The 13,017-nt window shown below is 47.8% G+C and overlaps 1 protein-coding gene across 1 annotated transcript; it reads right to left on the reverse strand.

Annotated features, from left to right (window-relative positions):
- Positions 1-1,933: 1,933 nt before the first annotated feature.
- LOC126075449 (keratin, type II cytoskeletal 75-like) lies at positions 1,934-11,558 on the reverse strand. The gene is given in 12 exon segments (XM_049883203.1): positions 1,934-2,314; positions 3,747-3,781; positions 5,158-5,378; positions 5,532-5,557; positions 5,560-5,650; positions 7,588-7,752; positions 8,792-8,887; positions 9,242-9,302; positions 10,273-10,487; positions 11,051-11,202; positions 11,205-11,268; positions 11,271-11,558. Coding segments are annotated over 12 exon segments (1,659 nt in total). The 3' UTR covers positions 1,934-2,069.
- Between the last annotated feature and the right edge of the window lie 1,459 nt (positions 11,559-13,017).

A 13,017-nucleotide genomic window follows, 5' to 3' on the forward strand; every position in this document is an offset into this window, starting at 1 on the left:
GAACTCTAAACCCCAGCACTTAACCATGCCTTCCCATCCTGGTCACTTAAAATAATGGTAATAATAATTCCTTTTATTGAGGAGCCAGTACGTGCCAGACCATGCACTGGGTAAATCACAAAGCATTATTTCATTCAATTCCCGTAATAACCTTGTGAGGGTGGCTGATAGGAATAACAATTGCCAACATTTATTGAGCATCTATTATGTTTAGCTGCTTTCAAGTTCCCCAGGTGTTACAAATGGTCTGCTAACCTAAAGGCTGGTGGTTCAAACCCACACACTGGTACTGCAGAAGGAAAGACCTGGCAATCTTCTTTTGTTAAGATTATAGTCAAGAAAACTCATCTGTAACACATGGGGTTGCCATAAGTCAGAATCGACTCAACAGCAACTAACGATAAAAACTTTATGGGTAGCTGCTTTGCACCAATCTTCTTATGTGATCTTTACCTAACACCACAGGGGTAGTTATTCACGGAGAAATTGTCGTGCAGAGTATTAAGAGACTTGGCTAGTGAATATTGGGGTGAACATTAGAACCCAGGTGGTCAGACTCCAGGTCATGTGCTCTGAATCATGGCGCTATTCACAGGCGGGGACATCAGGCTCTGAAGGGAGAGGTGACTTGTCCAAGGTAAGAAGCAGAGTCAGGACCAAATTTGGATCACCAAATTTTTGCCCCCGCCATAACTCTTGCCCCTCCCCTGGGTCTGACTTGCCATCCCTAAGAGGGGTGGGGACATTTAACAATTGCCCTCACTGTCATTTCTCTCCTTCCAGCTGTCTTCCCTCTCTCAACTCTTCTAAATTCTAGCCCCTTGGTTTCACACTCTCCCTTCTCTTCCTGATTCAGGGTTTCTCCCTTCCTTGTCATTTAACTCCCTTCTTTTTCACCCTGGAAGATTGATTTTCAGACCCCTGGCTCAAAGCTCCCTGCATTCTTGAGCTTGGTCCTGATCATTGAAAGCACCCCCACCCCAAGCCCACAACACTGGCTTCACTACTCTGGGGGCCCCTTTGGCTCCATCCTGTGCTCAGGGCTGATGAGAGGGGTCCGGGAGACTTGTAAATTCAGGAATGTGGGAGCTTCTTGGATGTCTCACTGCTGCGTGCAATTATGGGCCTAAATGGCTCTTTGCTCTGTGAAAGCATTGGCCCCAGGGCTGACTTTTAAGTTTCCTAAGTCTGAACAGTGGACTGTTATTTCTCTGCTCTGGTCTGCAAGTTTGAAACTGTCAGGGAACAATCAGCCCCTTTGCTGGCTGAAGGCTGGGCTGCCCACCCTGTATCAGTGTCCCCGGAACAGTCTGGTTTTGGGAGGGGATGGCATCGCCCTGGATGACATACAGAGAGGGGAGGCTGGGCAGGGCTTCTGCCCAGGGGCTCAGGCTTCCCAAACAAGGCATCCCAAGGAGAGATAGGAAGAAGTGGGCAGAGGCAAGGGGAGTTTGTCTGGCTGTCTCCCCATACTTCTACATCCTGGTCCCTCCTCTCTTCCCAATCCAGCCTTCTTGGCTCTGAGGAAGGACAAGGAAGGGGAAAGGTCTGATGTGTTTTGAGCCCTCCTTGTGTGACTCCTGGTTCTGGGAGGAGGCTAGCAGGAGAAGAATCACTCAGTGTCCCACACCATTCCAAAAAGAGGGCTGGAGACCAAACACAACACACATGCGTTTTAATAGACACATTCCGGGGGAGGGGGAGACGAAGCACCCCCCCTCCAGAAGGCAACCTATAAGCACCGTTAGACAGGCTGGCTGACAATGTAGCATTGAGATGGTCTCAGAGACAGAGTCTCCACCATCTCCACATCTGGGTAGAGCTGAAGGGGGTGTTGCAAGACTGCCTGGGTCTCTGCAAGATAAGCTGATGTGAATCTTGAAAGGGAGTGGGCTTTGGCTTTGCATGTCTAGAACAAAGATGGGGACCATGAGCGGTCTGTAGACTGTCAGGGTGCAGAGGACAAGGAATGATGTTTAGCCAGGACAGCATAGAGGGGTCTATGGAGAAAAGAAGAAGGAGAAGGACCCAGATGTCTAGAGCACAGTAAGGCAACGGAGTGGTTACACTTAGTGCTTGTAGTTTTTCCGGCTGGAGGGTGTGGTGGAGACAAACTTGACGCTTGGGCCACTGCCCCCGAGGCCCCGGCTGCTGCTGGCACTGAAGGCAGAGCCCCCGAGCCCTGCACCCACGCTGTGCCCGCCACTGGTGGTGAAGGAGTAGCTGCTGCCCGCACTGAGGCCCAAGCTTCCACCTCCAATACCACTGCCACTGCCACTGCCATAGCCTCTGGAAACAGTGTTGGTGACCACAGCTGCCAGAAGAGAGGAGACATGTCAGAATCAAAGGCAGGAGAGAAGACACCAGGGGGTGTCAGGGTCTTTGTGTCCTGAAGTCCTTGGAATGGGGGGTTGTCTCGTCAGGTAGTTGTGTGTCTCCTTACAATTATCCCCTCCTGCTTAGTGAGATCACTGTATTACATGCTTCAGCCTGGACATTTTCCCAGTCCGGAATGGCTTCGGGTACTCAGTGCCTCTATTCTCCTTCCAGATCTTGCTGGAGCCTTCGCTCCTCCTGGAAGCCATTCCAGTCCACCTGCCTTCCCCTTTGACCCTGTCTCACTCTCCCCTGTTGCTTCATCCATTTCTATGTCCCTCTCTGGGCCTGGCTCTGGTGTCTCCCTTTATTCTGGGGCTTCTAGGTGGGAAACTGTGCTGTGCCCTTGGTAACCCCCAGCCTCCACTGACACTTTGAATCCCTGGATATTTTTGATAGGCCAACTGATAGATGAACTCATTGGCCAGTCAACCCTTTTTTGTCCCTCTTAATCTGTTCTTTTCCTAACTTAACAACCATTCATCTCCTTAAACATTCTAGTACCTTACTTTGTGCTTAGCAGAAGGAAAATTGAAGTAAAAAATGGACTCTTAGATGCTTTTAATAGAAAGGAAGCCTCAGAGTCCAGTCCCAAAATTAGCTTTGAGGGTCTCTGGAGCCACTAGACAAGGACACCAGGGAAGGAGAACACCTGGTGATTCAGACGGTTCTGCCTTCCAGGATCATTGGCTGATCAGTTGCTTTTATGAATCCTCCATCAAGAAAACCCAACTCATATGTAAAGTGTTGGTTGTAAAAGTGATTTCTGTTGGTCTCATGACAAGCACTGAGTTCTGTGATAGCTCTGGTCTTATTGGCACCAGCCTGTACCAACTTGTTAACCCTGTGCAAGGCCCCTTCTCTTTTGGAGTAACTGACCAACTGCTTGATTTTATGGTGCTCTCACTGCCTTGAAAACCCTTGGCGACTTTGTGCAGTTACACTCTGCAGAGTTAAGTCAAGCAGTGGGGCTTCTCCCCACACCCTGCTCTGGGGAGCAGCTGCCTACTTGGCCATGCACTGTGCCCAGTCTGAAGGCTCCCTCCAAAGCCTAAAGAGGCTTCCATAAATCCTGTTTACTCTGAGCTGGACTCACAACCCCAGAAAGAAAGGCGTGGAATCCTGGGAGGTGGGAGGCGTGGCCTGTGGGTCGCGATTACTGCAAACCTCCCATTGCCAGTGACATGAAAGAAGCTCCGCTAATATAGCTCCCTTTTTAACGGACTCAAAACCTCAAACCTTCACAAAATGAACCCTATCCATGGGATCCCCTCTAACGCCTCATGCTGCCCACCCTCCTTCGTGCCCGTCAACTCTCCGTCCCCCAACCACATGTACTCCAAATGACCCAGGAAGGATTTCATACTCACAGATGTTAACTGGAGAAACGCCTTCTCCACTCAGCCTGATTGGAGGAAGGGGAAAGGAAGGTTACTACCGTGATCAGCAGCTAGGGGAATTTGAAATGGCATTTTTGTAATTGTTCTAAATGCATTAGAAAAAAAAAAAAACTATTATTTTGATTACAGAAGTAGTACAGGTTGAAGTTATTTAAATACTAGTAGTATGAAACATAATAATCTAATTAAGAAAGTAATATGCTTTTGAGACACAGAGAAGTAAAACCTGTAGTCTCAGCACTGCATTTTTGGTTTAAACTAGTTAGCCATCTTCAGGAAATTACAGCTAATCATACACGGGCGTTGGTTGGAAAGTTAGGGCTTGTCATAGAACAGGAAGATTCCTTTTTCAACAATGGGCTATTGTCAGGCGCTGGGCCAGTGCTGAGGTTATTATAGGTGTGGAGAGGAGCCTGAGTCATAAAAATAATAATAGAATTATCAGTCTATTATTATCTTGGCAGCTTGAGTAATTTTCCTTAAGTATCTCAGGGACTTAACTGGAGTCCATTCATAAACACATACTTAGAACATTCAAGAGAGCTAACATTTATTGAGTACCTGTTACTTACATTATGTCTTTTAATTCTTTCAACAACCCCATTAGATAGGTACTATTTTACGGATGGAGAAGTTGAAACTCAGAGAGGTTAACTAACTTGCTTACAGTGACAAAGCTGGATTTGAAGCCAGGTTCATTTGATTCCACGTCTACATCTTTGATCTCTAAACTGAATGACAGCTAACATTTACTGAGCACTTGTTCTATGCCACGCATTACTCTAAGAGCTTCAGCATATATCACTTATTTAAACTATTACTATCCCCATTTTATAGGTGACGACACAGCCATGGAGAAGCTAAGTACTTTGCCGGTGGTTACACAGCTGATAATTGGCAGAGCACAAAGCTCATACTGAGCTTTGAGGATCATATAATCTGGCCGCCTCATTCTGTCATTGAAGGGATTGAAGTCCAGAGAGGGGATACTGGCTTCCCCAAGGTCAGATAGCTAGTTACAAGTAGATCTGTAAGCCCCAAATGAGGGTAGTTTATTTTCAATATGGAGCCTTTTAGACCACATATCCAGACCTGCCTCATAACCAACTTTCTCCTTTGATAGATTTGGTTACTTAGACATGATCAGACCCTAGATTTCTATGGGGTGCTAAAGTAGTTGTATCTCAAATACAGGAATCTGCTAATGATTTCCTCACCTGGAAGTAATCTTTGTCATATTGTCATAGCCCAATTCCACCTTGGATTTTTGCTCCCTTTTCCAGGTGAGAGGGGGCTGCAGCAGCCTTAGTGCCCGGGAATGCCCAGGCATCTGGGGTGAGCACAACTTGCCTTGAGCTAGACTTAGTGCAATCACCCTCACCTGGATTCTTCGCCTTCCAGCAGCTTCCTGTAGGTGGCACTCTCCACATCCAGGGCCAGCTTGACGTTCATCAGCTCCTGGTACTCTTGCAGCAGCCTCGCCATGTCCTGCTTGGCCTTCTGCAAGGCCTCCTCAAGGTCCACCAGCTTGGCTAGTGCATCTTTGAGGGCCAGTTCTCCACGCTGTTCTGCGTCGGCAATAGCAGTTTGCAGGCTGGCACACTGCAAGGATGGGGGAAGCCATGAGCCCTACTTGGGTTTCCCTCTGACGGCTTCTGGAGGTCTGGTGCTTTTTGGTAGGAGATCTATAAGCATAGGTGAATGACCTGGTAGAAATGAGTGTGCAGGGGGGTCCTGGCTCAGCCAAACTTTTACCTGCTTCTTGACGCTGTCGATCTCAGCCTCTGGATCACTCGGTTCATCTCGGAGATCTCGTGTTTGGTGTTGCGGAGGTCATTGTCATGTCTGCCTGCAGTGACCTGCAGCTCTTCGTACTGATAGAACCAGAGAAGACTCAGTCACTGTGTCAGATGCCTGGACTAGTACTCCCTACATGCACACTCTGGCCCTAGGTGCCACAAGCTGGCCATTCATTCACTGATCGTTCACTCATTGCCTCACTCATTTACTCAGGTGAAGTTTCTTAAGTACATCATCTACTTTCCAGGCAAGTACTAGGTTCTGGGCATACTACGATGAGCAAAACTGGGCCCCTGCTCCCCTGAAGCTTACTGTTAATAGGGAGTTAATCAAATCAGCAGATTATTAAATTTGTAGCTCTAAACTGAGACAAGTGGCTCCTTAGGAAATGAACAGGGTCCTAGGAGAGTGTTCAGTAAATGAATCTAACCTAGATTTGGAAGTGGGGGGTGGTGGTCAGGGAAGTCTTTCTGGAGATGGGAGGTGCTCTAGTTGTAGCCTAGAGAACGGCAAAGAGTTACCTAAGTGGCAGGGGATGGGGGAGAGTGGGCACTGGGGGAGGCATGCCAGACAGAGGAGACAGCCTGTGTGAAGATTCCAGGAGGAAGCAGCATGGTGAGTTCCAGAACTGAGGATGTAACTTGGTCACTGTCCTTGGGGAGGTCCTGCTTGTGGGGCATGTGTTCAGACCAACAGTGACCATGAATTTTGGTGGACTTCCAAATGCCAGTTCTGGGGAGTTGGGGAAAGAGATGAGGGAAATAGTGTTGGGTAGTGCAGAGGATATAAAGGGCACATGTTTGGAGACTTGGCAAAAGAATCCCCACTCTCAGGTAGCTCTCCATCTGATGGTACATACCCAGGACACAATCATTTAGGAGAAATAAATGCACCTATCTCCTCCAGTAGACTGGAGTGGCACACAAAACACCTTTTCTAGCTGAAGAGCCCCTGCCTGAACTAAGATCTGTCCAGTTTTGAAAGTGCTGAATAGCACAGCTTCCTCTGTTCCCAGACACACAAAATTTAAGGGAACAACAGCCACAGCAACACAAGAAATTGTTCACTATTAATTCAAACCACTTCACCTTGGGGTTAAGTGTATTGCACCCCCCCTCACTGTCAAGGGGCTGCCTCTGCACTGTGGAGCCCTGAAGTCTGACCCCCTTCTTCCCATCCACCACACTGCTGACCAGAACAAAGGCAGTGCACAGAGCAGGGCAAGAGATAGGAGCCGCTTGTGGGTGAGCAGCTGCCTGTAAGGGGTCTGGGTCTGGCAGAGAGATGATTTCATCTGGTTGGATTGTTGGGTCTATACCCCTCCAAAGCCAAACCTCCTTCTGGCCATCTGATTCTTGAATCGGTAGCTCTCTACAGTCACCCCAACCTCCCTTTTCCCGTTCTCTACACTGGCTGTCTTGTTTGGCCAAGTGCTTAATCCTGCCTTCCAGCCCCACAGGGCTGCTTGCTTAGCCTTAAGTACCTCCCCCACCTTGGCAATCTTTAGATTCTCACTGCTCCCAAATGGAACTAAAGGCCCACCTTCCTGGAAGGTTTTTTTTTTATTTTTTTTTATTAATATCATCTTTTTTCCTTCCATGATTTTCCACTCATTTCATGGTGTCTTAGTGCTTGGGTTCTCTGTTTGCAGTGCATCCACTCACAACCCTGTAACCCTGCTTGGCATGGAGTTGGAGCTCAGTAAATATGTAGTGAACAGATAAGCTCTCTAGGATTTGTTTTACGATTGTTCCCTGGTTGTTCTGAAGTCTCATCCAGCCCCCAACCAGATCCTAAGTAATGTGGGGATGGTGGATGTCCCTCTGACCACATATGAGTATGCATGGTTAGGTGTCCACATGCGTATCATAGCATCAAAACAGTTTCTGCCAACTTAAATAAATGGAAACGCTCATGAGTTTCCCGAGGCTTGTGGCTGAGAGGTAAAGGATGATACGAGGCCACTGAGAACACTAGCCCTGGAACCTATCATGGCAGTTGCCACACTCACCTTGGTCTGGTACCAGGACTCAGCCTCAGCCCGGCTGCGGTTGGCGATGTCCTCATACTGCGCTTTGACCTCAGCAATGATGCTATCCAGATCCAGGCTGCGGTTGTTGTCCATGGACAGCACCACAGATGTGTCGCTGACCTGAGTCTGCATCTGGGACAGCTCCTGCAGAGCCAGTAAACTCAGCATCACCAAGACATACAACTTGTGAACTGGAAGGGCTCCTGAGATTGCCCAGCTGACTACCCACTAGGTCAGGAATCCCTTTTTTGATATTCCTGGTAGGTATTCTTCCAGCTCTTCTCTGGGGACTCACTGACATTCAGGAAGTCTCATACTAATGCCCAGGAAGGTTCTGGGCCATAATCTGTGTGATGGGACTGTTTTCCCAGCATCACTTTTCAAAGCCCCCATCTGTGGGTTTCCCTGGCTTGAAGGATAAGTTAAGCGTTCTCTGTATTCAAGTTACGTAGATTTGAATATGACATATGTTTTTCATATACCAGCATAGAAGGTATCTTCAGGGTTGAGAGTTTTTTAAGGAGCCCTGGTGGTGCAGTGGTTAAAGTGATTGCTAACTGAAAGTTTGGTGGTTCAAAATCACCAGCGGCTCCTTGTGAGAAAGATGTGGCAGTCTGCTTCTGTAGAGATACACAGCCTTGGAAACCCTATGAGGTTGCTATGAGTCAGAACTGACGTGATGGCAGTGGGTTTGGTTTGCAGTGATTTTTTGGACTCTGTGCCCCTGCATAATGTGACTTTATCATTTCCTTCTTCTCTGTCTCTTCCCACAGACCCTGCTCTCTGCTTTCAGAGTGGCAGCACAAGAACGGGGCATATTCAGAGGGCAAGGAGCACCTGGCCAGTGAACTGAGGGAAAGCTGACCTTTTTGAACTTTTCTGGAAGGGGAAAGGAGAGATCAAGAAGTCCTAGAAAATACTATCCAGTGACCTGGAATTCGCGAATCAGCATGTCCTCCTTGCTAGGGGTTGTCCTGCTGTGGGGTGGGGTTTCATGTGGTTTCAAGGTTTCAAGCAGTATCTCTGATCCCCACTAGCCCCTAAGCCCGAGTTTGGAGTATTTGGGCCATATGCCATATAGAGGCACTAAGTAGGTTACACTTTCCGGAGCATCCATTTCTTTCCAGGCTGCAAACCTAAGAGGAAAAACAAACAAACAAACAAAAAATTTGTAGATGCTTACTGCCTCATAGAGCATCCGGAAGAAGTTGATCTCATCAGTCAGAGAGTTGACTCTGGCTTCCAGCTCCACCTTGTTCATGTAGGCACCATCCACGTCCTGGAATGACAGCACAGGCTCGTCTGAGACCCTGGCACCAAGCAGGGCACCCAAAGGAAGCTGAGAAAACCCCTCTCTGGTCCTTCTAGGTTGGTTTTTAGCAAATGCTGTTTGGAGTGTTTGGGGTTGGGGCTCGGTGATATACTCAGTACCGGGGGCTTGAGTTCCCTGGGCTAACAGAAACCCAAGCAGGGTCAGTGTGGCCATAAATACAGAGGGAGCATTTCAGCAGGTGTGAGCTCTCTAGATATCCTCAAGGTTGATGAGGCTTTTCTTGGGTGGCCGAAGGGTAGGGCCAAGTGCACTCTGAGATTCCACTTTAAGTCTTCTGCTTAGAGAGACATTTCCAGTTACCTTCTTCAGGGCTACAAATTCATTCTCAGCAGCTGTGCGCTTGTTGATTTCATCTTCATACCTGTAAGGGGAGAGAGGTGTGCTGTTGAGCAAGTGTTCAATTTAACTTTTAACCACGCCGAGGAAGACTGTAACGGTGAAGCAAGAGCAAAAAGAATGTGGATCCTTCTTCCCGACTCTTCTGCTGACCTGTGTGTGACTTTGCATGATTCATTTAACCTCTATTTCTCCCTCGAAAAAATAGGAATAATTTCTTCTGCCCGAAGGTTTTTTTTTTTTTTTTTCCCTCAAGACTAAAAGGTGAGCATGGAACTTTTTTAAATAGATGCATAGTCCCAATCTTAAAAAAAAAATTTCCTGCCTCAAGTGCCTGCTGAAATTGTAGGGTAAATTTTGTCTGTTCAGGACACTGTTCCTGGAAGATTTTGATATATTTTCACGGAACCTCAAGGTGGCAGTTGAGCAGTGTGTGTTTTGTGACTAGATGAAGCTCAAACTCAGAAACCAAGGGTACGCCCACTAAGTGGTTAGCTAAGACCATCTCTTTCCATCAGATACCTCATCTACGGAAGCCTGAATGATGTGCAGTCAAAATTGCCTCATTAGGAGGGTCAGATTGCCTCGTTTATACGCCCACTTCTCCCTTGCCACCTCTCTTCATTCCCCAGCTAATGCGTGTCCTGGAAATGCAAACCATCTCAATAATAGGGCTCGTGGTCAGTGGTGTTAAATAACAAGCTGACTGTAAAATAATATGCTCTCCAGGGTGAGCAGTAATGCTTTTCTAGGTGATACCAGTGTCCTTTTGCAGGCATGTAGATGGATAAGGATAGACTATTTGTTACTAGCAATGCATGAGATGAGGGTCCCTTGGTGACCCCACACCATGCTGTCTTCATCTTATGGGACAATGACTGCAAGTTCCAAAGCTCTCAGCTGACATTGGTATTTGCTCCTTTGCTCCTCTCTGGTCCTCTTAAAAAGGAGTCCAAGGATGGCCATGTGTGGCCAGAAGCCTGTCCCCCACTTACCGGACTTTGAAATCTTCTACGATATCCTGCATGTTTCACAGCTCAGCTTCGAGCCTGCCTCTTTCAGTGGTGATGCGGTCTAGCTGCCGTCGGAGCTCACTAGTGTAGGCATCAAAAAGGGGCTCCAGGTTCTGCCTCACGGTCCTGGAGCCCTGCTCTTGCAGGAGGTTCCACTTAGTCTCCAGGACCTTGTTCTGCTGCTCTAGGAACCTCACCTGGAGGGAAGAAGAGAAGTAAATCTCGAGACACTGAGGAGGCACAGCCAGTCACTTCTATTGTTCAGGGTGAGAAGAGAAAGATATTTTTCACATGACACACATTTGGCAGCTATATAATTGACAACTCCAGCTAAAACTGAGAAAGCTTATGCAGCTACCCCAATGTCCCCTACGGCTTCCATAAAATTAGCGTACTGGGGTGTAGAAGCCTCTATGGGGGAACCTATATTCTTGAGTTGAGTTTCTTGACACCACTTGCTCTTGGTTAAGTTAGTCTGTTCAGTGGATATTCTCCTCCCTGTGGAAAATCAACTTGATTCTCCCCTAGGTGTTAACTCTGAACGAAAACATATGGATGTAAAAGAGGCCGATGAGAAATTTCTACAAGGTTCTGTGGGGCAAGCTGGCCTAACTTTAAAATATTCAGCCCCATGGGACTGCATAAACTGTGGTACTTCCTCACAGGGAGGCTACAGCATTATTGTGCTTCCCCCTGGGCCTGGGCCTCTGAGAGTTCATTCAACCCAGACCCAGTAGAACAGATGAGGTTCTTGACTTACCTTGTCTATGAAGGAGGCGAACTTGTTATTGAGGGTTTTGATCTGCTCCTGCTCCTCTTTCCGCACCCTCTGGATGGTGGGGTCAATTTGCAGGTAGAGGGGACTCAGGAGGCTTTGGTTGACAGTGACCACTTGGATGCCATCAGAGGGGAGACAGGGAAGCCAGGACTCCCAAAGCCCCCTCCAACCCCACCTCCATAGCCAAATCCACTGCTGACCCACTTGCAAAGCCAAACTCGCTTCCAGCCCTGCTACCAAAGCTACTCCTGAAGCTGCTGCTGCACCCACCAACTGAGGTTCGCTTGGTCCCCCCAAGGTTGTAGAGGCTGCGGCTTCCAAAGCCAGCCCTTGCACTGCTGATCCTCCCCAGCCCTCCATTGCCCCCTGAGGAATGAGTCACTGAGATGGAGCTGAAGTGGGAGTGTTGGGCTGCTGGGGTGTTGGCCGAGGTAGTGCTGAAGCCCCTGCGGCTGCCAGCCTGGAAGGTGATGGAGGACTGCCGGGACATGGCGGATGAGGAAGGCTGCAAGAAGAAGCCCTGGGTGGAGGCGTGTGAAGGGGGATAGAGGAAACACAGTCTCTGGGGAGCCCTAGGCCCCCTTCGCTTTTATGGTTCTCCAGGAAGGGTGGGGCACAACTAATGGAGGAGGGTTTGCTGATGGCATCCCCCAGGCACCTGCCAGCACTGAGCTCACATTCAGTGCCCCATTGGAGATGGGTCAAAACCACTGGTTGGCTCCCTGGCATCCCTTCCCCACATAGAAACTCCTTTCTAGCTGCAACTTGATCAGCAGATGAGTGAGAAGCATGTTAATCGCTTTTAGTCATGTCCTAATCATGCATCCTATGATGGACAAACACTGCCTCATTTCCAAACCACTTTCCTAGGCCTGGGACCGACTCTTTCCAGTCCAAACATCTTATGTCAATACAAATGGCTGCTATGCACTGTTTCCTTCCTATTCCTGAGCATTTTCTCAGGCACTGTTGCCCAATTCCCGCCCCCCCCACCCCCCGCCAAGCTCCAGATCTTGAAAATTCTGCTGTACACGCATCTTCCTTAGGAATCCACCCAGTTTTGATGGTCCTTTTGTTTTGCTATAGAGCTTCTTCCATCTCTATTGTGTAGCTCATAAACGACTTTTTGGAGCATTAGAGTGTGTGTGTGCAGGTGTCCCTAGTTCAGTATAATGTGACTTTCAAGTCAGGCCTTCTGCCTTCTGCGAGAGTAGTTGTGAGAGTAAGAAAGATTTGGGTTTGAATCCTAACCCTATCATTTATTAGTTGTTGAATCTTGGGAAGGTCATGAAACTCCTCTAAGCCTCTATTTGTGCATCTGTAGAATGGGGTTTATGGTGAGTATTAAGTGAGCTAACATGTGAAAATGACTTTTGCAATGCCTGGTACAGGCAAATGCTAAGTAAATATTTGTTGAGTCTTCTCTCCTTCCAATACAATCAAGTGAGTGTCGATGAAGGGCCAGCTGTGTGCCAAGTCCTGTGACAAGGCCTCTGGGGATTCAGAAGAAGCACAATACACATTTTTTTCTTTAATAATAAGCTCATGGACCTGCTGAGAAGACAAAACTGAAGTACATTAAATAATGAACAAAAGAGTATACAATAAAGCTCTACCTCCAAGCTCTATTTAAGGCTCCCTCATTCCAGAAGTCTCCCAAACTGGTCACTCTTCCTCCTAAGGTCTGGGAATCCCAGACTCCTTCCTCCTTCATTGAAAGAGCTCTGATGATTGTACCCTGTAGAGAATACTTTTCTTTCCTTTTTTCCCCATTAGTCTAGTTGACTGTGACTGTTATTCCCTATTAGTCTACAAGCTGGTAGGGAGTCTACATGGCTCCTCGTTGTCCTTTTTTCTGCATCTCTTCTCCCCATCTCTACCATGACTTGAGTTTGAGTTCTACCCCTGCTGCTTACTAGTTGTGGAACTTTGAGCAAGCCATGAAACTC

Source organism: Elephas maximus, chromosome 4, assembly GCF_024166365.1.
Source record: "Elephas maximus indicus isolate mEleMax1 chromosome 4, mEleMax1 primary haplotype, whole genome shotgun sequence".
Classification (NCBI taxonomy): domain Eukaryota; kingdom Metazoa; phylum Chordata; class Mammalia; order Proboscidea; family Elephantidae; genus Elephas; species Elephas maximus.